Source organism: Xenopus laevis, chromosome 4L, assembly GCF_017654675.1.
Source record: "Xenopus laevis strain J_2021 chromosome 4L, Xenopus_laevis_v10.1, whole genome shotgun sequence".
NCBI classification, from domain to species: Eukaryota; Metazoa; Chordata; class Amphibia; order Anura; family Pipidae; genus Xenopus; species Xenopus laevis.
The window spans coordinates 136066158-136089065 of NC_054377.1; the positions used below are offsets into that span (position 1 = coordinate 136066158).

The 22908-nt window shown below is 39.8% G+C and overlaps 2 protein-coding genes across 4 annotated transcripts in view; both read right to left on the reverse strand.

The window, feature by feature from the left end:
• Positions 1-459: 459 nt before the first annotated feature.
• Positions 460-15366, reverse strand: uqcrc1.L (ubiquinol-cytochrome c reductase core protein 1 L homeolog). The gene is given in 13 exon segments (NM_001086245.1): positions 460-791; positions 882-957; positions 3584-3672; positions 3771-3856; positions 5467-5627; positions 7391-7534; positions 7624-7739; positions 8574-8653; positions 10778-10976; positions 11285-11414; positions 12295-12381; positions 12704-12844; positions 15293-15366. Coding segments are annotated over 13 exon segments (1437 nt in total). The 5' UTR covers positions 15356-15366; the 3' UTR covers positions 460-726.
• Positions 15367-20790: 5424 nt separating this feature from the next.
• Positions 20791-22908, reverse strand: part of LOC108713584 (solute carrier family 26 member 6) — a 31344-nt gene continuing 29226 nt past the window's right edge. For all 3 annotated transcript variants that reach the window (XM_041590847.1, XM_041590845.1, XM_041590846.1), the window contains one exon: positions 20791-21029. In XM_041590847.1, the coding sequence (XP_041446781.1) occupies positions 21006-21029 (24 nt within the window). In that variant the 3' untranslated portion in view covers positions 20791-21005. The remainder of the gene's footprint in view (positions 21030-22908) is intronic.

Sequence of the window (22908 nt, forward strand, 5' to 3'; positions counted from 1 at the left end):
TTTTCACCACAAAACAAGGAAGTAAACATTTTTTTTTTTGCTCTGTTTATCCCTACCCATCACCGATTTGCATATGCAAATTATGATTAGTTTCTGCATTCGCCTGAATCTTTCACAAAGGATCCGGGGGTTTTGGCCAAATCAAAAATAGTGGATTCAGTGCATCCCTACTTAAAGGTGAGCCACCCCTTTAAGTCCTGGTGCAAAATGATTTTTGCACTTCTCTCAAACATCCAACTTTTCTAACTTTTGATTCTATTCTTTTCCCCCTAATTTTGAACGCACCCTTCTCAATTCTTCTCTAGTCCTTTACCCAAACACACTTCTTGGCATTGGCGCTTTTCTCTATAAGCTGCACCCTATATGTTCCCTATGCACTATACTTATTCCCTAACATCAAACACTTGGAAATTGAAAAAAAAAAAAAAAATGAAGAAAGGGAGACAAAGGGCATCCGAATTATATAGAAAATGTCTTACATTTAAGTTACATTTATTCAGCTTGTGATGTTACAGTTTTTGCACAATTCAGAACACAACACAGAAAGGCTTGTTTCTGACTGGTGCATTCGTAGAGAAATGAAAGGAAACTCGTAGCAAATGGACAGAAGCTGCCGTACATTTCTGGGTGGTACAATAAAGTGCAGTTGCCTTTCCTTCCTCTGAAACATCCAGCAATGCAAAGAGCCGCGGAGGTGACTTGGCTGGGAATCCGGTTACAAGCAGTTTAGAAACGGAGCCAGTACATGGCACTGCGGATACGGTTATAGTCAGGAATCTGCTCAATGGGACCTAAAAGAAAACAAATGTAAACAGTCAGTTGCATGACATTACATCTGAGAAAAACTTCAGCAAATGTAAAAAATAAATAAATAAACGTACCGACTCCAGCTACAGCAGGACATTTGTCATACAGGTATTTTGAGCAGATTTCACTGACTTTTTTAGCATCAACGGCCTGTCGGGAGGAAGAAAATACATTTAGTTTGGGGTAGTACATGAAAAACGTTTGGCTGGCCAGAGACTCTTCCACTTTGGGTTAATGATGACATATGTTTGGACGTTGTTTAGGCTGGGTCTCCATGACCCCCTATAAACACACAAATCCACTCAGTATGTAGAAAAGAATACTGAGAGGAGAGATTTAAAGCAAGAACATTTGCAGGGTAGCAACACACTGGTTATACACCGCTCTCTGTGCTCCTGGGGGACAGGGCAATGTGGTTCCCTCTGTTGGACGACTTCTGTTACAGCCAAACAGCCCTCCAAGAGACATCTGCAATGGCTGCCTTTTTAAGGGAATCTTGGTAGGAATCTTAACACCGTTGCTAATAATTAAATAACAGTAACATCAAAAAATTTATGTTTTGAAAACATAATGCAGTGTTGCACTGATAAAACTGGTGCGTCTGTTTCAGAAACACTACCATTGTTTATATAAACAAGCTGCTGTGTAACAATGGCAGCAATTGAAAAAAGTCTATATGGCACAGGTTAAAGTGGATAACAGATAACACCATTATGTTCTACAGAGCTTATCTGCTGTGTAACCTGAGCCTTTTCTCCTTTGAATGGCTGCCCCCATTGCTACATAGCGGCTTATTTATATAAACAATAGTAGTGTTTCTGAAGCAAACACAGCAGTTTTACCAGTGCAGGACAATATTGCATTTTATTTGTTGCATTATTACTTTAAAAGACTTATTTTGATGTTACTGTTCCTTTAAGTGACAGTCCTCCAAAAAGCAAAATGGGCACAGTTATAGAAGCAACACACGCTGCATAGTCTTTTCAAATGAGCCGCAGAAAGAAAATTGACAACTCTTTAGTATTGTTGCTTCTAACACAGACATGTCTGAAAAGACAAGATTTCATTATAAGGCTGCTGGTATACTAAATGGGTTGTAAACGGTTGATCTTTTACGTCAAACAATGCCCTCTAGTGGCTTGAATGAAAAATCAGCATGCTGTAATTGACTGTTCATAGCAAGCATATCTTAGACATGTAGGGGGCAGCGAATACACTATTTTGGATTCGCCCGAACCCTTTGTGAAAGATTTGCCGAATACCAAACTACATCCGAATCCTGGTGTGAAAGGAAAGACATTTACTTCATTCTTTTGTGACAAAAAGTAACTTGATTTCCCTCCACTCATTTGCATATGCAAATTATGTCGGTTTTGGTATGGACGGGCAGAAGGATTCAACCGAATCCTGCTGAAAAAGGCAGAATCTTGGCCGAATCCCGAACCGAATCCTGGATTTGGTACATCCCTATTTATTTAAAGTCTGAATGCCAAAAACCTGAAAAATTCATATTTTTTTTTAGTAGAAAATGTGAATTTTTTGTAGAAAATAAAAAAAAAACAAAAAAAAAACAAAAAAAAAAAAAACTTATGTTTTCGGGATTTATTATACCCCAAGGATGGAAAAAGTCAGAATCCGAAAATGCATAAAATCCGGACGATCCGAATTTTCCGGGTTTTATCCTACACAGGATAGTTTCGGGAAAATATATTGATAAATAAGGGGGGAAAAAACCCTGTGCGGATTTGGTCGGAGTCTTTTTCAGAAAATGAGAAATTTAGACTTTGATAAATGGGCCTCCCCATGTAACGACAAGAGTTATGGCCCTATTCCTCCGACCCTATCAAATTAAATCAGACTATGATGCTTTGCCTGATAGGGATTATTACACTATTGGAGGTTGATGAGAAGGCACTTCGTATAAGAGGGAATGCAACCTTAGCCAAAGTTAAAATTACAAGGTATGCTTACGTATTGCCCTTATACACTGGTCTTTTTCACTTCATGAACTATTCACTAGCTTAAAGGGATGGTTCACCACAACAACTAGTTGTTTTCAGATAGATCACCAGAAAGAACGACTTTTTCCAACTTTCTATTTTCTATGTGTCACCGTTTTTCTAATATTGGAAGTGTAAAAAGTGTCTTTTTTCCCCCACCTTCTAAATCAGCTCTGGGAGGGGGTCGCCGACCCTTTAAAACTGTTCTAAATGGATACATTTAGTTGATAAATTTCTTATCTTTGTCCCTGCTGAGCAGAGTCTCTGGGAACATCAAAAAAGAAAGTGTTTAAAGTACCGTAATACAAATATCATGATCATGTACTGTTGCCCTGCACTGGTAAAACTGCTGTGTTTGCTTCAGAAACACTACTATTGTTTATATAAATAAGCCGCTATGTAGCAATGGGGGCAGCCATTCAAATTAGAAAAGGCTCAGGTTACACAGCAGATAAGCTCTGTAGAACATAATGGTGTTATCTGTTATCCACTATTTATCCTGTGCCATATAGACTTTTTTCAATTTCGGCCATTGCTACTCAGCAGCTTGTTTATATGAACTATAGTAGTGTTTCTGAAGCAAACACATTAGTTTTGTCAGTGCAGGGCAACACTACATGATATTTTCATTACTTTAAAACACTTTCATTTTGGCGTTACGGTTCCTTGATTTATGAAATATTTATTAACCTAGCAATATTTATACACAGTGAATTATTTTTACAGTTTTCCTTTGTGTCTAAAAGGCTATAGAAACAAAGTCGAGGCTGGCTCACGTCAATTCTTGCATTCAGTTCCTCCAATGAGACGCGCTGGCCATAGCTCAAGATTTGCCGTCCAATGTCCTCACACACTGGGGTTGTTCCTTAAAGAAGAAAAGCAGCAAGTATGTAAGAGGAGTTCAAAGTCATAAACAGTATGTGAATGATGGCAAGGCTTTTCTCATTGAAATGTAATACCCACCATCCAGCTGTGCTACCAAGGCAGTTTTCAGGGCATTTTTAGCTTGTGCCACCTCACTGTCTGTTACACTGGTACACAAGCTCATCCTGTAAATGAAAAGCGATTAGTGGAGTGTTTATCAACTGACAGACCACAGAGTGAACAAGAAGTTTATCTGCGCAATGAGGGAAGACCTTTTGATGCATCCAATCTGTACAGACGGCTACATTCAATTAAAGGAGTTGATTTAAAATGTGGACTTATCGCGTTACCAAAATAAATTAGAACTCAGATATACTTACGGAAACTTAGGACAGGAAATAAATAGGAGGTGTTTCTCCTCTCACTTTCTCATCTGCAGTTGCACCATACAATCAGCAAGATTAGTATAACTGAAGTAGAGCCAGGCACTTGCAGATTTACTGCAAAAAGTTCTATTTCACGACATGTTTGAGGCAAAGCCCTTTATCAAGTGATAAAGGGCTTTGCCTGAAACAGGTCATGAAATTAGATTTGCCTTTTATGGACAAAGGCAGGGCAGAAGGCACGTAAAAGGCAACACTTGGAACCAGTTATTTATACACAATCAGCAAGATGTTGCATCAGCAGATGAAATGATCAGTCTGGATAGACCAACCGTGACCCATTTGCCCTCTGCAAGGTGACAAAAATGCCAAAACCTGAGCAGGTATGGCCAGTTTAACGTGGAACTGTCACCCAGACATAAAAAGCACGATAATAAAAGTCCTTTTCAAATTAAACATGAAATCCAATTTCTATTTTTTATCAAAGCATTCATAGCTGTTGTAAACTCATTTAAAATCTCAGCTGTCAGTCAAATATTGCCTGCCCCTCCTCTATGCCTTAGGTATAGAGGCGGGGCAGGCAATTGCTTTCACTTTCCATTCAGCACTTCTTAGATGTCACAGATTGCCCCACATTCAACCAACCATTTAATTATGTAACCAGGGCATGGGGATGGACATTCTGGTGCACAAACAACATTCTGAGATGATACAAGGCTTGTCTTAATAACAGTGTCCACAAAATGACTCCTGCCTGCTTGCTATAACGAGTTCCCAGATTGATGGAAGCGAGATTCAAATAATTTATACAGTAAGTAAAGATTATTTTGCTTGAAGAACATGATAAAGTAGGATTAGGAATAATTTTTTGGGGTGACTGGTCCACCTTTAATGGATTTGGCAGAATCTAAATCCTGCAAAAATGCTGTGAATCCCATCTGAAACCTAAACCAAACTTTGTACAGGGTGAATCACTAATCCTAAATTATGACCTCTGCATTTTGCAATACAGGTATGGGATCCGTTATCGCGAAACCCATTATCCCGAAATCTACGAATTACAGAATGCCCATCTCCATAGACTCCATTCTAATCAAATAATCCAAATTTTTAAAATGAATTTCCTTTTTCTAATAATTTTCTAATGATTTCCTTATTATTATTATAATAAATAATAATAATAATAAAACAGTAGCTTGTACTTGGAACAAACCAAGATATAATGAATCCTTATTGGAAGAAAAACCTGCCTATTGGATTTATTTAATGTTTAAAATGATTTTCTAGTAGATTTAAGGTATGAAGCTCTAAATTACGGAAAGATCCCATATCCGGACAACCCAGGGTCCTGAGAATTCTGGATAACAGGTCCCATACCTGTTATATACAGTATATAAATCTCAGTTCCTCACCATTCTCCTTGGGCGATGTGCAGCATATCTTCAATGTTATGTTTATCGGTAACAAAGTGCATCCCAAAGAGCCCAGTGTCAGAATACCGAATGTTAAATGTCTGGTAACTCTGGCAGAGCTTGTGTTCAGCAGCCACACTTGCAACTCTGCTGGAAAGGTTCTATGAGCAATAAATAAATACATAAATAAAGTGTCAGTAAATTACTGCAGAGACAAAAAATGAAAAAAATCAACAGTAACAGCTTCCTTTTACATTACAACCACAGTAGAAGGTGTGTAAAAAGAGGAACAGTTCACTTGGGCACAGTGATAATAAATGCTATTTCATGTTGCAAAGCCAAAGGGGAACATCATTATTTTTTTTTTTAAAGTTTTATTTATTTGTTTGAACAATAACATATTTGTCGATGAGTAAATAAAGCATTTCTTCTTTATACACGTGTTTGAACCATCTTTTGTACATTTTCCCCCGGCAAGCCAGGGTACATATGAAAGAACAAACTTTAATTCTCTTAACAGACACACTACAAATAAAGGGGGGGGGGAGAGAAGGGGGGGTTAGGCAGTTTATAGAGTGGTAAGGCCTCATTTATCAAGGATTTCCATCTTTTCAGGGTGGGCCGTTTGGGCAACTTCCACGACAGAAGAATCGTTTTCCTAGCATATAGAAGCCGCAACACGAATAGGACCTTTTTACCCATAAAGTGGATCACCGTACCAGAGGCCACCCCTTTAGACTAGAAGAAAAGAACTTTCATTTGAAGCAACGTAGGGGGTTCTTCACAGTCAGGACAGTGAGGTTGTGGAATGCACTGCCGGGTGATGTTGTGATGCTGATTCAGTTATTGCCTTTAAGAATGGCTTGGATGATTTCTTGGACAGACATAATATCAAAGGCTATTGTGATACTAAGCTCTATAGTTAGTATAGGTATGGGTATATAGAATTTAATTAAAAGTAGCGAGGGGTGTGTGTATAGATGCTGGGTCTTCATTTGAACTTGATGGACTTTGTCTTTTTTCAACCCAATTTAACTATGTAACTATGTAACAGGGAGCGACTAATCTTATCGGGCACTATATTTTCCACCAGTCCCAGGAGACATGCTTCTGGTGATCGCACATTAGGCAAGTCCAGCTTTTGTTCTATGAATGTCGTTACTTTTGCCCAAAATTTATCATCAATTAGTGGACAGGACCATAAAGTATGCATGAACGTGCCTGGGCTGGCTCCACATTTGAAACATAGGTTATTTTCCATGAGGCCCATGGAATGCAGCCTCGCTGGCAAAAGGTAGGTTCTGTATATTGTACGGTACTGTATTAGAGTATCATTGCTATTAATTACAGTGGGTAAGTAGAAATGAGTAACGTCCTCCCATTCTTCTAGGTTTAACTGTGGTATATCAGATGCCCATTTAGTATAACTTTGTGCAAAGGGATTACCCATCTGCTTATTGAGGATAAAATAGATCCAGGAGGTTAACCCTTTCCAGGCAGTGCCCTTCCTCAAGGACTGAGAGAGAGACCCCGGGAGGAGTAGGAAACTGGCTGAACTGGGGGAAATGTTTTGTGCCTCTATCATACTTGAGGGCTTTTGCCCATATCCCGGGTAACATGCTTAAGGTAGACCGGGGGGGCATCCACTTTTGAGTAATCCCTCGTAAGGGAACATTAGCAAGCAATTCAATCTAACCAGCTGCCTCTGCTGTTATAGGAAAGGCTGCATTGTCGGCTGGAGAGGAAAACTACCACGCTACATAGACTAACTGTGTGGCTAAGTAATACAGGTAGAAGTGTGCCATTGATAGCTCGCCTCTGTTTTTTTGGGCCATGCAGATACTAATCAATCAGTCTTCAATTTAGTTTTTTTTTTTTTTTTGTTTGGTTGTTTTACTCCACTTCAGCTACAGGCTATCCTCACCTTTCCTCCTCCGTATGTCACATCATAGTTACCAATGATAGCATTGGCTACAAGCAGGGAAATATTATCTGAGCTGTTCCAGCCAGGCCCTTCCACAGCAATAGCTACATGAGCAAGTGGGAGGTCATCATTTCTAGCACGAATCTATGGAGGGAAAAAAAAAAAAGTTTAAAAGTGTGAAAATAGAAAAAGAATTACTAGGAGTTTATAGGAGCTGCTCTATTAGACTGTACCTCGCTTCCAGTGAACCTGCAAGGTGGCAGCAATGGGACAGCATCTTTCTCATATTCATAGGAAAGCCCACTAAAATGTCGCTGAGCAAGATCACAGAGTTCCTTGTGGCTTACTCCTGATGAAAAACACATTTCACACAAATTCTTGTTAAAGACAAATGCCAAAATTGTTCATATTTACACCAATAGAAACTTCAGATCTATTCTAAAAAATACTGGCCAAGGGTAGTATCTGCAGTTTATGTCCCCACAGTATAGAAGATTTCCAAAAAGGCGCTGCTCTGGGTCTGAAAGGAAACAGGAGATGCCTGAGAAGATGGGGGGAGCTGGTCCAACAGAAAACTATCTGCACTGGTTACATTTGTTAAGTCTGGGCTAAAAGGCAAGCAATAGGAGTCACTGTGAGGTGCTTAAAATTGGCTTTCTGGTCATTCAAATATGCCTGCTGTTATATAGGAGCATGAATTAAAATGGATTCTGCAGATGTTCTATATAGACTTTTTTCACCGAATTGCTACTTGTAATGTGATAGAAAATTCCAAATATGTTGTATGTATGTGGTAGTGATGTGCGGGTCAGGGTTTTCCTGACCCGCAACCGACCCTAACCCGCCCTGCTCCAGCCCGCGTGCTTCCGGGGTCCTTTTATAGACCCGCCCCGCCAATGGCGTCACAAAAGGGGTGGGGCGAGCAGACGCGAGACTATAAAACCGAAACCCGGCATTTGATGGTGGCGGGCGGGGAGAGCAGGAGAAGAGCTCAACCCGCACCCGCGAGGAGCAGTGCAAGGTCGACCCGAACGCGCCTGACCTGCGGGGAAACCAACGGGTCCCGCGGGTATTGGGTCGGCCCGTACATCACTAATATGTAGCCATCATTAATCCAGCCAAGACTCATGGAGGGTCTACAAAAAGTATTTCTACAGAAGCTTCACAACATGGAAAATATTACCTCCAGCTGCTGCAAGAACCATTCGAGGGGCTTTGAAGTTGCTGTTAACATAATCTACAAGATCTGCTCGGTTCAGATTCCTAAAAAAACAATAAATAAATAAAGATTTACCATACTCAGTATCAGGTCTTATTGTTCCTTGTACAATTTAGATACACATTTGTTTGTGAAGATTGTGCATAAATTCATGGATACAACAAATCAAGTTTCATTAGATTTTCATCATTCAAGTTTAAGCAAAATACAGACATTTTCTGCAGGATCTTGGTTCAGATGAACATTGGATTGGATCGAATCTTTCAAAAGCCTTCATTTAATGCGACTTTATGGAGATGATGAAGAGAACACTTTTTATTGAAAGATTTAATTTTGCTCCAATTTAAGCAATTAGGGACCCAATTCAAAATTCAGCCAAATTTTATGTGAAGGATTTAATATTTGCTTGAATCAAATGATAGAAACAGTGTATCCCTACTTTATAGATAGTTATTCCTATTTTCAATGTTTACCATTTGAAAATACAACTGCAAGGATCAAAATGTACATATTTGCAATTTAGGAAATCACAGTTATGCTAAAGTTAAATCAAATTGTGAAATCCCAAAATCTAGAAGCCGGCACAGACAGGTAGATTAATTACAAGTACAACTGAATAGTGCAAAATATTATGCAAGTTAATTCTAAATGTTGTATGTTGCCTGCTTGAAACACAATGTTATACTCAAAGGCTTTTCCTATATATATTAAAGGGAGAACTAAACCCCCTACAAGTTGGTTCTTTTTTTAACAGGATCTTGGTCCTCTCCCAAACAGCTTTGCTTCCTCATCGCCCAACTTATCTGCACCCCATAGAGCCTCCTAAACTACAGATATGCAAATAGTACAATGAATATTGGACCATTTTCAGCTTCCAGGCCACATATGACTATTCGTTGATAACCAACATTCAAGATGAGAATGAAAATGATGTGGCCAAAGAAAACAGCCACCACTGTACAGCTCTGCAGTTATGGGGTTACTATGTGGCTGAGAAGGCCTGTGTACTTGGGCTAAAATTTGTTGCAGGTGTGCTTAGTTCTCCTTTAAGTCACCAAAAAATATATCCAAAAAGTACTCAGTTCCCCAGTCCTTTAAAATGTCTTTTAAAGGGGCAATTCTCAAAAATCTCTGCTCTGGAAGCACTTATTTATAAGGCCAGAGGCAGTCCCCTCAAGTATGAGAAAATCTGGGGTAAATGGACAGACTGGGTAACTTAACTTTATTGTACAATTGTATACTACAAGATTAATGCTTCTTACTGTATACTCAATCGCTGGACACAAATGTAACGACCTACTGCTGTAGGTCCCAAGTTATATGTACATTTCAGATGCATAAGATTACGGTTATGATATCACGGCAACTCCGTGCTGACGTTTATGCTGCTCAAATAAAAATGCCTGAATTAAAGGGGCAATTCACCATTAAGTTAACGTTTCGTATGTTTTAGTCTAAGCAACTTTTTTATTGGTCTTCATTATTATTTATAGTTTTTGTAAGATTTGCCTTCTTAGGATTTCCAGCTGTCAAATGGGGGTCACTGGCCCCCATCTAAAAAAAAAAAAAAAAAAAAAAAAACCTCTGTAAGGCCACAAATTATTGTTATTGCTACTTTTGATTACTTGTCTTTCTATTCGGGCCTCTCCTATTTAAATTTCAGTCTATTATTCAAATCAATGCATGGTTACTAGGGTAATATGGATCCAAGCAACCAGATTGCTAAAATTGCAAACTGGAGAGCTGCTGAATAAAAAGCTAACTTAAAAAGCCCAAATAATAAACAATGAAAACCAATTGCAAATTGTCTCAGAATAGCAATCTCTACATCATACAAAAAAGGTGAACAACCCCCTTAAGAGCTACTTCAAACAAGCCATAATGATCACAATGGGTAGTTTACCCTCTGACAGCAATGTAAAGCACCAGGAGCAACCCTTGGCCAATTGACTGTCATGAAAACAGAAATTGGCAAGGGCTACCTGTGCTGTTTTTACTGCTGTCCAACAATAGGGATCCCCCAGGGATCCTGTTCTACAGAAGGAAGGAACAGAAGAGAGTATTACATCTATTTTAATCTGGCAAAGTGAGACAAGTCCAAGTCAAGTAAAATCTATATACCTGCACATGTGACTGCAGAAATGCTCATTAATGCTTTAAACACTAACCTGGCATTCTCAGAAGGACCAACAACAGTGCGGCCAAGAGCTGTTCCTTGGTAAGCAGTAGCATGGAGGTAATCAAAAACAACTTCCTGCAGGTTGCTATCAATTTCCTGCATCTCACGCAGTATCACTTGTCGTTCCTTCTCAATCTGAGAATCCTCCAAACTGCTGTTTTGAACCACATCAGCCAATATTTCAACAGCTGAAAAAAAATAAATACACAACACTGTACTTTTCTGCAGAATTAGTACAAGTAATTGTTTGGCAAAAGCCAGAACTCATTCTGATCATGCCTTTATTTAGCATGCAAGAAACCTCTCCCAATCCAGCAAGAATTAAAAGCAATGTACACATTAAATGCGTTTTTTTTTTTTTTGGAAGATGAATTTCTCCTTTAAAAAAGAAACAATAAAAAAAATATGCTCCTAAAATGTTAGTGACATTTTCAATGTTCAAAGGTCAGACAATGCGCATTCCATTCTCTTAACTGCACAGTATGTTCAGGCTCACCCTTTGGAAGGTCCTTGGACTGTGCTTTAATATATATAGCAGTCTGCTCACGAGTGGTATATGCATTTAAGTGAGCTCCCAGGCTCTCCACCTCTTGCTCCAATGCAGCTTGGGGACGTTTCTTTGTTCCCTGGGAAAGAGATTTGAATTTTTAAATTGTAAACTTAAAGGAAAACGATACTCCCAAAACAAACACTTAAGCAACAGATAGTTTACATCATATTAAGTGGCATATTAAATAATCTTACCAAACTGGTATATATATTAAGTAAATATTGCCCTTTTACATCTCTTGCCTTGAACAACCATTTTGTGATGGTCTCTGTGCTGCCTCAGATCACCTGACCAGAAATACTACAACTCTAACTGTAACAGGAAGAAGTGTGGAAGCAAAAGACAGAACTCTGTCTGTTAATTGGCTCATGTGACCCAACAAGTATGGTTTGTTTGTGTGCCCAGTGAATCATACAATCCCAGGGGGCAGCCCTTTTTTTAAAATGGCAATTTTCTATTTATGATTACCCAAGGTCACATACTATTAGAAAAGTATATGCAATATTTTTTTTTAAAGAGACCTACATTGTTTGTTGACTGGGCTATTTATATGCAAGTATATACATACATATATAAATACATACATACATACATACATACATACATACATACCTGAAACGTCGGATTAATAAACCTGATCACTTTTTTCACAACATCAACTGTTTGACTCTCTATGAAAATCCTGTGAGTGCCAGTTATATAGACTGTTTGTATTTATCCTCCTGACTAGAGTAGATATATATAAATATACACACACACACACACACACACAAATGACTAGCAGGAAATTGATTTATAAGCATAAAAAAAAGTCTGCAACTTTTCCATATTATTCTAGATTACATCTGAAACAGTGTTTGTAGGAAACGACTTTATAGCCTTATTGACTAAGTGAAATGCCTTGATATTTTGAATAAAGTGCTTCTTATAGAAAGCAGATATACTGCTGCACAGACCTTGAATGCCAGATGTTCTAGGAAATATCCTGCACCGTTGTTTTTGTCACTCTCATAACGACTGCCTGCGCCAATCCACACACCAACCTAAAGGGATAATACATATTAATACACAGATACAGTCATATACATATAGGAATCACTCATCTGACTGTCCTACCCAAAAGCCCATTGACAGGATAATAACTCCTTCACTGCCTTCAGAAAAGCTTAGGTCTTATTCCAAAACTAGAATACAATATTTAATGACCGGATATATGCTCTGATTCTATAAGTTATGTTAAGATGATATCATATTCCTTAGACACTAGAAAAATTGGGTTACTTTATTTTAGGATAAGTGTATCAATCTCATCAGTGTTTATTGTGTGGTACAGCACAGTGTTAAAGTAATAGCTATTCTACTTACAGTGCAGGTGGCTTGGCTGGATTCCTCTGAAGCAACTCGCAATCCATTGTCCAGAGTGCTGAGCTGGGTCTCTGGAATATTCTGCAATGCCTGGGCATAGGAAACTACACTGCGATTTCTCTTGAGGTTTAGTGCTGCAGGCTAAGAAAATGAATGACAAAAAGAAGTAAATGATCAGAAGTGCTTATAATGTACAGAGGAACAGAGGTATGCTCTTTGTTTCCTAATGCTGAATGGGACATAGAGCTTCTGAATGCGGAGGGGTCGGGGACAATCTTTGCATGTAATGAGCCTTAGGGAACAATCATGGGCTAAACATTCTGTGGGTAAAATAATAAAAATTGGAGAAATGAGCACCAAGTTTGCAGTGGGTATGGTAACCAGTTGGAAGGTAGCATTTACTTCTCTTCGTTTTTAATTTTTTCATTTGCTGCTATGGTACAGAGTATATTTCTAGTAAAAATCCCCAATGGACAGAAAATCTGGTCTATCCATATTTTATAAGTATACTGTCACATTCCAGTATGTGTGGGGGCATCAGCTACTGCTTGCCCAGAAATTTAGCAGCATCCCATGCACTAATCAGTTGAATATCAGTGAATGGGATGGGTATGGATTTAGAGTATGAAATGGGTGCATCCATGATTGCACACAGTGGGCTGCAAAAACTCCAGCATATGTGCACCGTCACAGACACACTGGACTTTAAAAAACTGAAGCATGTAAGCCTAGTGAGCTCATTCCATATCAAAGGTATGTCTACATCTATATAGCCTGTACAGGTATCCAGATTGCTTGGGACCTAGAGTTTTCTGGATAAGGGATCCAGTCAACATGGATTTATGCTAGCTAAGTTATCAAGTACAAGGTAGTGTCCTGAGCCGACGGGAAGACAGGGGAGGCAGTTTGGGGAGATTAATCGCCCTGAAGAAGAGGAAATTTGTCGCCATGTGACTAATCTCCCTGATTCTGCCTGTGTGTCCTTACCCTTAAAGCCATGTGCAATGGGCTGTAGAGGGGAAGGGGATTAGAATTAGAAAAGGATACCAAACATGAAGGCAGGTGTAGTGGGAAGATCCCCTGCACGTTTATCAAGTCACTTGATGTTTCAGGGGCATGCCCCTCGTCAGACATTGTCAGAAGGGGCACGCCCCCGAAACGTGACTTAATAAACGTGCAGGGGATCTCCCCGCTACACCTGCCTTCGTGTTTGGTATCCTTTTCTACTTCAGATTATTTGGGAGAGGTGCCGACTCCTCCAACCAACACGAGGCTATCGCTTTTTTGGAGAGGCCTAAGGGGAACAGGAAACCTCACTTTTTACAAAGGGATTAGAATGACATTATGCAGAAATGAATTAGGGGTTTCCCATTAGGGCACGCAATGCTATTTTTTCGAAGCCGCCCGAAGTTGCCTCACGAGGAAACTTCAGAAGAAGAAGCGATTTGTTGCTGGGCAACCAATCTCCCGAAATAGCAGCGTGTGCCCTTGTTCACCTTTGAAATAACTTTTAGTATGACATAGAAAGTGATATTCTGAGACAATCTGCAATTGGTTTTCATTTTTTATTATTTAAGGCTTTTGAATTACTTATGAGAAAACAGCATTAGGCAGGCACCAATCCGGAACATCCAACAGAAGTTGGACACGTGTTTCTGTTGCGCAGGGACACTTAATCATGAGCCTATGATTAAGTGTCGCTGCACGTCACGAAACGCATCTGACATTTTCCCTTTTAGATGTCATTTAAAATAAAGTATTATATTTTTATACTCCATTTTTGGCTCTTGGATTCTACTTCTGTTGGATGTTCCGGATTGGTGCCTGCCTAATGCTGTTTTGTCGCGAGTTACTCCGCTATGCTGAAGATCTGGGGCATGAGCATCCGAACCCAACTGGGAAAGCTGTAAGCTTATCCTAATGATACACTAGATTTATGCTTTTCGTGATATTTTGGTTTATTGTTTTGAGTTATTTAGCTTTTTATTCTCTCCAGTTTCCAATGTCAGCCATCTGGTTGCTAGGGTCCAAATGACCCTAGCAACCATGCATTGGGTTGAATAAGAAACTAGACTATGAATAGGAGAAGCCTGAATAGAAAGATGAGTAATAAAAAGTAACAATAATACATTTGTAGCCTTACAGAGCATTTGTTTTGTTTTTTATAAGGGGTTAGCGAAGGCCATTTGAAAGCTGCAAAGAGTCAAAAGAAAAAGACAAAGAACTATAAAAATAAATAATGAAAACCACTTGACAAGTTGCTTAGAATTGGCCGTTCTATAACATACTGAAAGTTACATTAAAGGTGAACCTCTTCTTTAAGGACAGTCAGAGCCAGAGGTCGCCAAGATAACGCTGGAATAAAAGGAACAAGGAAGGGGATTAATAGGCAGAAATATTGAGAGAAGCAGACTATTCCCCGGCGCATTTCTCAGCTTTTCCTAAGTGTTAGTGTTAGTGTGACCTTGCAGAGTCTCCTCAATGCAGGCCGGCACCTCTCTCCCCAGAATACCCGCTGTCACCAACTAACCTCCCGATCCAATGCGTAACACAGGCGTTTGCCCTGGGCTGCACGATACAGCTACTCACCGAGTGGGCCCGCAATAGGGCTTTGCCGACAAAACCACCGGCTCTGCACATTGAAGCCGCCATCTTCAGCTGACAGGAGGACAGGAGGATAGGACAGACAGGCGCATGCGCAGTATACGGATAGGGAAAGCTGGAGTGTCTTTTTATTGGCAGGTCGGGCCAAGGTTGAACAGCGCCACCTGTAGGACGGAGGTCTCGTTGCACAAGCCGCCGCCTGGGGGAGCGTCTTCCTTAGGAAATAATTTACAGGAAGTTGTTTTGCCGCTGCCCGCTGGTTTCTAGTGTAAGGCGGAAGTGCAGCGTGTAGTCACCTCACGCTGTATGCACTTGGCTGCGTTAAAACGAGAAGTGACACAGAACACACATTACTGTTCTCCTCTGTCTGATCATTTTCAAGGACAAAGTCAAAATCAGGGGCTGCCCCTGAGATACTAGAGACCCCTGGCAAATCTATTTAAAATCATAACCAATCCAAGCTGTTGTCATTGTGGTTACTTGGTCCTAATCATGATATTAGTATAGGAGGGAAAGTAGTACCTGAGCAACAGGAACAAACTTAAAGGGATACTGTCATGGGAAAACATGTTTTTCCCCAAAACGCATAAGTAAATAGTGCTGCTCCAGCAGAATTCTGCACTGAAATCCATTTCTCAAAAGATTTTTTTTATATTCAGTTTTGAAATCTGACATGGGGCTAGACATATTGTGAGTTTCCCAGCTGCCCCCAGTCACCTGACTTGTGCCTGCACTTTAGGATGGAACTACTTTCCTGCAGGCTATCTCTCCTATTTAATGTAACTGAATCAGTCTTAGTGGGACCTGGATTTTACTATTGAGTGCTGTTCTACCAGGGAACTGACAGGGGGTACTCTGCCTGCAGAGAATCTGCATTGCTATGCAGCGTCTGGTCCTATCCTATAGAGAACAGGAGAGAAGAAGGAAATAAGTAAAACAAAAAGAGAAAATGAAGGTCGAAATGGGAGCACACTGAGGAATGGTGAGACAATCATACCTATGAAATAATGTGGGATGATATAGACTATGCGGGGGTTGTTCTATGTGACACAATACATAGAAATGGTGCTGTGTTTTCAGAAGCTGAATTTTCACAATTTTTATTTTAGGGTCCCTACAGGCCACATACTTATAAATCTTTGCATACTGGGCATCAAACTGTTCATTAGAAGGAAATACCAAAATGGCTTTGTATTAAATTGGGTGCAACAGAATGTGTGGAGGGTGTGTCTTACATTTGTGGGAGGGGCTTGTTTTAGCACTCTGCGCTAATCACAGCGCTCATAGCATATCCACTTTTTTCACTTTAATTCAAGCACTGAAGCTAAATAAAGTTTTAATAAAACAACACTATTAACCTTCATTACACATTGTTTTGAGGTACAAATAAAACTATTTATTTTGACTTTTTGTTTTTTAATCATTATAATTAAAATATCTGGGGCTTATTTGCTCACGAGAACACTTCAGGGTATATTTATAAAAGTGTAGGGAAAATACACCTCACATTGACAATTTAGAAATTCTAGTACTCGGTGTGAAATAATGTGAAATAATGTGTAGTTATAAAGCTGTGAAATGCCCCTTACTTTTTACATACCCCTCAACGCAGATTCAGACATCGCAGTTCCAGGCGGCCATCTTCCGGGTCTTCGGTAAGCTGAGATGGAGACCAGCAAATCGGCGCATGAGCAGTTTTGCGACAACTGCGCATGCACCGGAATGGACGGAAATTGCCAAAGTCCTGAAAGAAGACACGAAGACCCAGAAAATGGCTGTGATGAACTCCAATGCCTGTATCTGTGCCAAGGGGTAAGTAAAAAGTTTGGGGCATTTCCCCAGGGGGCAGTTAGGCTGGGGGGAGGAAGGGAGGGGGGTCTACGTGTGGTGGGAGGTACGGCTTTTTTTGCTAAAGGGTTAAATTCTCCTTTACATAAACTATTTTTGTTTGCAGCTTATCTTATGTATAGGAACAGATGGAACAGGCAGCTGTGTACTATTGTTACCATTAGCCGTAACCTGCAATGTAAGTAAACCCAAATGTACTCATTTAATGAACAGAATTTTTTTTAGGTATGCACCGAATCCAGACTTTGGTTCGGTATTCGGCAAGGATTCGGCCATTTTCACAGGATTCGGATTCAGCCGAATCCTTGTGCCTGGCCGAATCAAATCCGAATCCTTAAAATCATGTGACTTTTCCTCACTGATTTGCATATGCAAATTATGGTTCGGATTCGGTTCGCTATTCAGCCGAATATTTCACAAAGGCCTCTTCTGCCTACCCCTAGTTCCGGCCCTGGACTGGGAATGAAAATCCTTCGAATATGGAAGTCGAAGGATTTTGCGCAAATACTGTGATCGTACGATCGAAGGAATAATCGTTCGATCGAACGATTAAATCCTTCGAATTGAACGATTATCCTTCGACCAAAAAAACTTAGCCAAGCCTTCCCCATAGGCTAACATTGGGTTCGGTAGCTTTTAGGTGGCGAACTAGGGGGTCAAAGTTTTTTCTTAAAGAGACAGTACTTCGACTATCGAATGGTCGAATAGTCGAACGATTTTTAGTTCGAATCCTTCAATTCAAAGTCGTAGTCGAAGGTCGAAGTAGCCCATTCGATGGTCGAAGTAGCCAAAAAAACACTTCGAAATTCGAAGTTTTTTTTCTTCTATTCCTTCACTCGAAGTTAATGATTTGGCCCCTATGTGTGTTATAGTGACCCAACAGGCATTCAGAATTCAGTGAGGCATAGCCATTGTCCAGTGATGAGAGAACTCCAAGCATAGCTGCAGAGGGCATGGCCTGTACAAAGAGCATTAGCATAACAATAAATATTCCCTTGTACAAAGTACAATTCTGCAGAATAATGTTCTCTTTAAAAGAGAATAATGCCAAATAAGGACAAATATATGTTTTTTTTATTTACCGCAGTACTGTCAGTAGACAATACATGCAATTAAATCTATGACTTTATTTTGCAGGTGAAACACTTAGGGGCAGATTTATCAAGGATCGAATTTCGAAGTAAAAAATACTTTGAAATTCGACCATCGAATTTAAATACTTCAAATTCGAATATCGAATTCTAACTTTTTTCATCGAATTTGGGTATTCTGCAGTCAAAGTAAAATCATTCGATCAAACAATTTTATTGTACGATCGAACGATTTTACTTCGACTTCAAAAAACGTAGAAAAATTATGTAGAAGGTCCCCATAGGCTAACATAGCACTTCGGCAGGTTTAATTTGGTAAAGTATTGAAGTCAAAGTTTTTTTAAAGAGACAGTACTTCGATTATAGAATATTCAAACTATTTTACTTTGAAACAAATTCAAATTAAATTCGAAGTCGTAGTATCCTATTCGATGGTCGAGGTATCCAAAAAAATTACTTTGAATTTCTAATTATTTTACTTCGAAAATTCCCTCGAATTCACTTCGACCCATGATAAATCTGCCCCTTAGATTGTAACAGCAGAACACAATGAGAACAAGGAATAAAGAGCAGAAAAGGTTTGAACATATCGGGCATGTAAGTAAATAATAAATGAAAGCGGTAAACATTAATAATTTCAAAGTGTGATGTCTCATTTGGGTTGCAAGTCATTGTACTCATCAAAACAAGTTAATGTGGAACCCTTATTCCAGCTATGGGCAAACTGCAGTCTTCAGGGAAAGAGCACAGAGTGTGTTGTTGGTTGTTTTATCTACCATGTTTTTTCTATGCTTCAAAAATGACTTTCAACTGCTTGATTTCCACCAATGATTCTCTTCACTCTCTAATGAAATGGTGCAAAAACACCTGTACAAACTTGTGTGCCATTACCCTAAGGAGCCTTCATCATAAACATTCCCATACAGACCCAGATTTATGGCGAGGCCACAACGGCCTGGGCCTAGGGTGGCAAGACTGTAGGGGCGGCATGCGCCCAACAGCATTCTAAGCATTTGAAAATGGTGGGCACTAGGAACCTGCGGCACAAAGTTGGGGGGTGCTAGGACCCTGCAGTGCAAAGTTGGCGGGTGCTATGACCCTGCGACGTGAATCGGCCTCGGGGCACCCATGACAGAAGCCGGTCCTGTTCCCAAAGTCTTCAGATTTCCTTTGTGGTCTGTTATATGTTATATATTATATATAGATTATGTATAACTTTTCATCCCACCTGGAGATAGGAAAATTGTTGATGTCTGTAGGTGCTGTGGTTGACTTGGGTGGTTTTACTGGTGAGGGATGTAGGGGATGTGGTAGAACAGTGATCCCCAACCAGTGGTTCTTGAGCAACATGCTGCTCACCAACCCCTTGGATGTTGCTCTCAGTGGCCTCAAAGCAATTGTTTATATTTGCATTTCAGGCTTGGAGGAAAGTTTTGGTTACATAAAAAAAGGTGTACTGACAAACAGAGTCTCCTGTAGTCTGCCAGTCCACCTAATAACTACCCAATAGCTAATCACAGTCCTTATTTGGAACCCCCTGGAACTTTTTTTCATGCTTGTGTTGCTCCCCACCTTTTTATACATGTGGATGTGGCTAACGGGTAAACAAGGTTGAGGACACTTGTAGTAGAGAATTCAAGGCTCTACAGCTTGGCTACACTGCTGCTTTGAGGTTATGCAGCTTATTAATGTTGGTATGCCCACAGTATATAATCATAATATGTGATGGGTTTAGCTGACCTTTGCACGCTTCTTTGCTTGCCTGTGACCTGGGGGCCATTCGTTTTTCAGTGTTTATCAGACTTCTAACAAAGTCTATTGCTACTGTTGTGGCATGTGTGTACATAGAATCACTATATTTAATGAGGATATACTGCTGTGCTCCATATAAATTTAATTTTGTGTTAATACATAAAAGCCAAAATGTACTTGTACCCTAAAGCTTACCAAAAAACCGCTGCTGACTCCTCCTCTGATGTTTTAAAGAAACTCCTTTATCTATACAAAAGCTGTCACAGTGAATTTCTCGTATATGCCCTTTTAGTGAATATGCACAATGTATGTAATTTCTCACTAGTTGTCTGTACAGGAAAATGCCCCCATGTCCTAATTGTCCTCAAGGTAGAGTCCTGCAGTGGGTCGGGTACCCACAAAAACCTGTGGGTTGCGGGTAGAAGTTTGGGTATAGACACGGGTCGTGGGGTCTGTGGGTTTGCGGGTCGGGCCGCAGGTCTTCTCAATAGCGATTTTTACTACTTTTTTCTGGTAACGCCTACTTTCGATGATGTCACTTCCGGTTTACAATGACAGAATTTCCTGATTCTTGATGGTCAGCTGAGTTGTGGATCCGGGTTGCAGATAAGCTACTTGCCAGTCGGGCAGCAGATCCAAGCGGGTAAGAATGCGGGTACGGATTGCGGGTACGGGTCGGATACGGGTTCCAAAAAATGGACCCAGGCAGGACTCTACCTCAAGGTATGGCCAGCTAAGCCTATAATAGGTCTATATAATAGAATAGGTTGCTATTAAATAAATATCCAAACACTAACTTAATGCCAGCTTTATTCCTGCTATATCATGTTAGTTGTTAAAATCTGATGACACCTGACATCTGTTGGCACATATGGACTGTAGGGGGCAGCTCTATCTGGATTGTACCTGGAGGAAAAAAGGCCAACTAGCCGAGGATGAAATCCTATCCTTTGTGCTTCTGTTGAGTCAAGTTTTCTGTGCTTCATTCAGTTGACCAGGTGTAAAAATTAGAGATGTGTATCAGGCTCATCCTGAAATAAAAGTACATTTATTTTCATATTGACTATAAACACCAAAAATACACATATAGACCACTATAGATTTAGCTTTTGTATCAGAGTGGTATTAACTGTTTCTACACACATTTCTACACAGATCGACAGCTCTGTGTCCATAGGGTCCTTATGTTTGGAAACATATTAGTACAATATTGGTGTTTTAGTTGTACACGTCTGGGCCTGCAAAGGTTTGTATTAATATCAGGAGGTTTATAATAGAGAAGAACCCTTGGGAGTCCAAGTGCCTAACGTACTGTAAGATTTGGCAGCAACGATTCTCTATAATTTATTTTTGGTATCTGTTGATGTGGTCAGTGTGGCTTTAGAATTATATGGAAAAAAAACCTATCCTTTACTCATGTAGTAGATATCAAAGAATTGGTTGTTCTGCATGGACCAAAACAGATGGAAAAATTATACAACAATATAATGTTAGAGAAGGTTGTGCATGGGACTGGTTTCTTTTGGTGGTAGGTGTAGCAGCAGTTGAGTAAGTGAAACATACATTGCTGGTGGAGAAACTACCATCATTCAGATATAACATGGAGAAAAGAATTAAAGACATTGGAAAGGGTCTGCTGCAATGTTGCTACAGTCTATAAGGTGGCAATGGCTCTAGTCTACTTCCAAGGCATAACAAATTGGAAAAGCTGCACAAGTAGAGAGAATGAGGATGATTGTGGCATAGAAATGATTCAAGTCTGCTCTTTACTATAGAGCTAAAGGTACAATAGATGCCATACATATAAATGTCATAGCTAAGGCATCTATAATCCTCATGGAAGACTTCTTGATTAGAGCTCAACACAAGTCCCCAAATGCTCAATATTTGAAAAGATAAACTTTCCCTAGTTTTCTTCTTCAGAGACCAGATGTGTCGATTACTATGTACAGGGCATGATGCAAAATACAAAATAAACAGGTCCAAACCAGCACGTTGTTTGTATTGTTGCCCCACACTTAGGGGGTTATTTATCAAAGTCCGAATTTACCTCAATATTTTTTGCTACAAAAGTCTGATCAAAACCGCTTGCGGTTTTTTGACAATTATTTATGATTACATTTTCCCGAAAACTCGCTTTGCGGGAAAAAATCAGATTTTCACGATTTTTCGGATTTTTCACCTGAAAAAACTCTGAAAACGTCGGGGTATTGCACGAAACCCAGCACACATCAAAAAATCATTGAGACTTCTCCCATTGACTTATATGCAACCTCAACAGATCTGAGATGCCGGATTTTCAGATTCCATCCTCGGGGTTTAATAAATTTCGAAAAATTTGCGATTTTTTTAAAAGTCAGATTTTAGCTGTGAATAGATTGCAAAGACCAGTTCTTCCCCCAGCCCTGCCTGTATGCAATATGGCTGTGTTCATGCTGGGTGGCTTAGGGTGGCACATAGGTATGCCTATGTTAGAGAGCACTGTTGGGTGCATAGTCCACTTACTGGCTGCCTAAAGCAAGCATTAAAGGGGTGGTTCACCTTTCAGTGAACTTTAAGCATACCTCCCAACATCCTGGAAATTTTGCGTGGAAAAGCATGGTGAAAAGTACCATGTTCATTTTACAAAATTTGTCAGGTTATGAAAGTTTGAACATATTTCTGTAGTTTCTTTCAGTTATTACAGTTTTGCTAATGAAGGTGAATTGCCCTTTAAGCTGCGTGTCTAACTTTTCCCAAGAAACCTGTTTATCTAAATTGTTACAATTACTTATTTGCTTCTCTCAGAATTGTTGCAAAGTATCTTAGTTGCACCTGGTGGCTGTTCTGGGCTCTCTGCCAAAAGCCAATTAAGTTAGAAACTTTGTTTCTTTTTCTGGCTGTTCAGTGCAAACGTGGGACTGCGGGTTG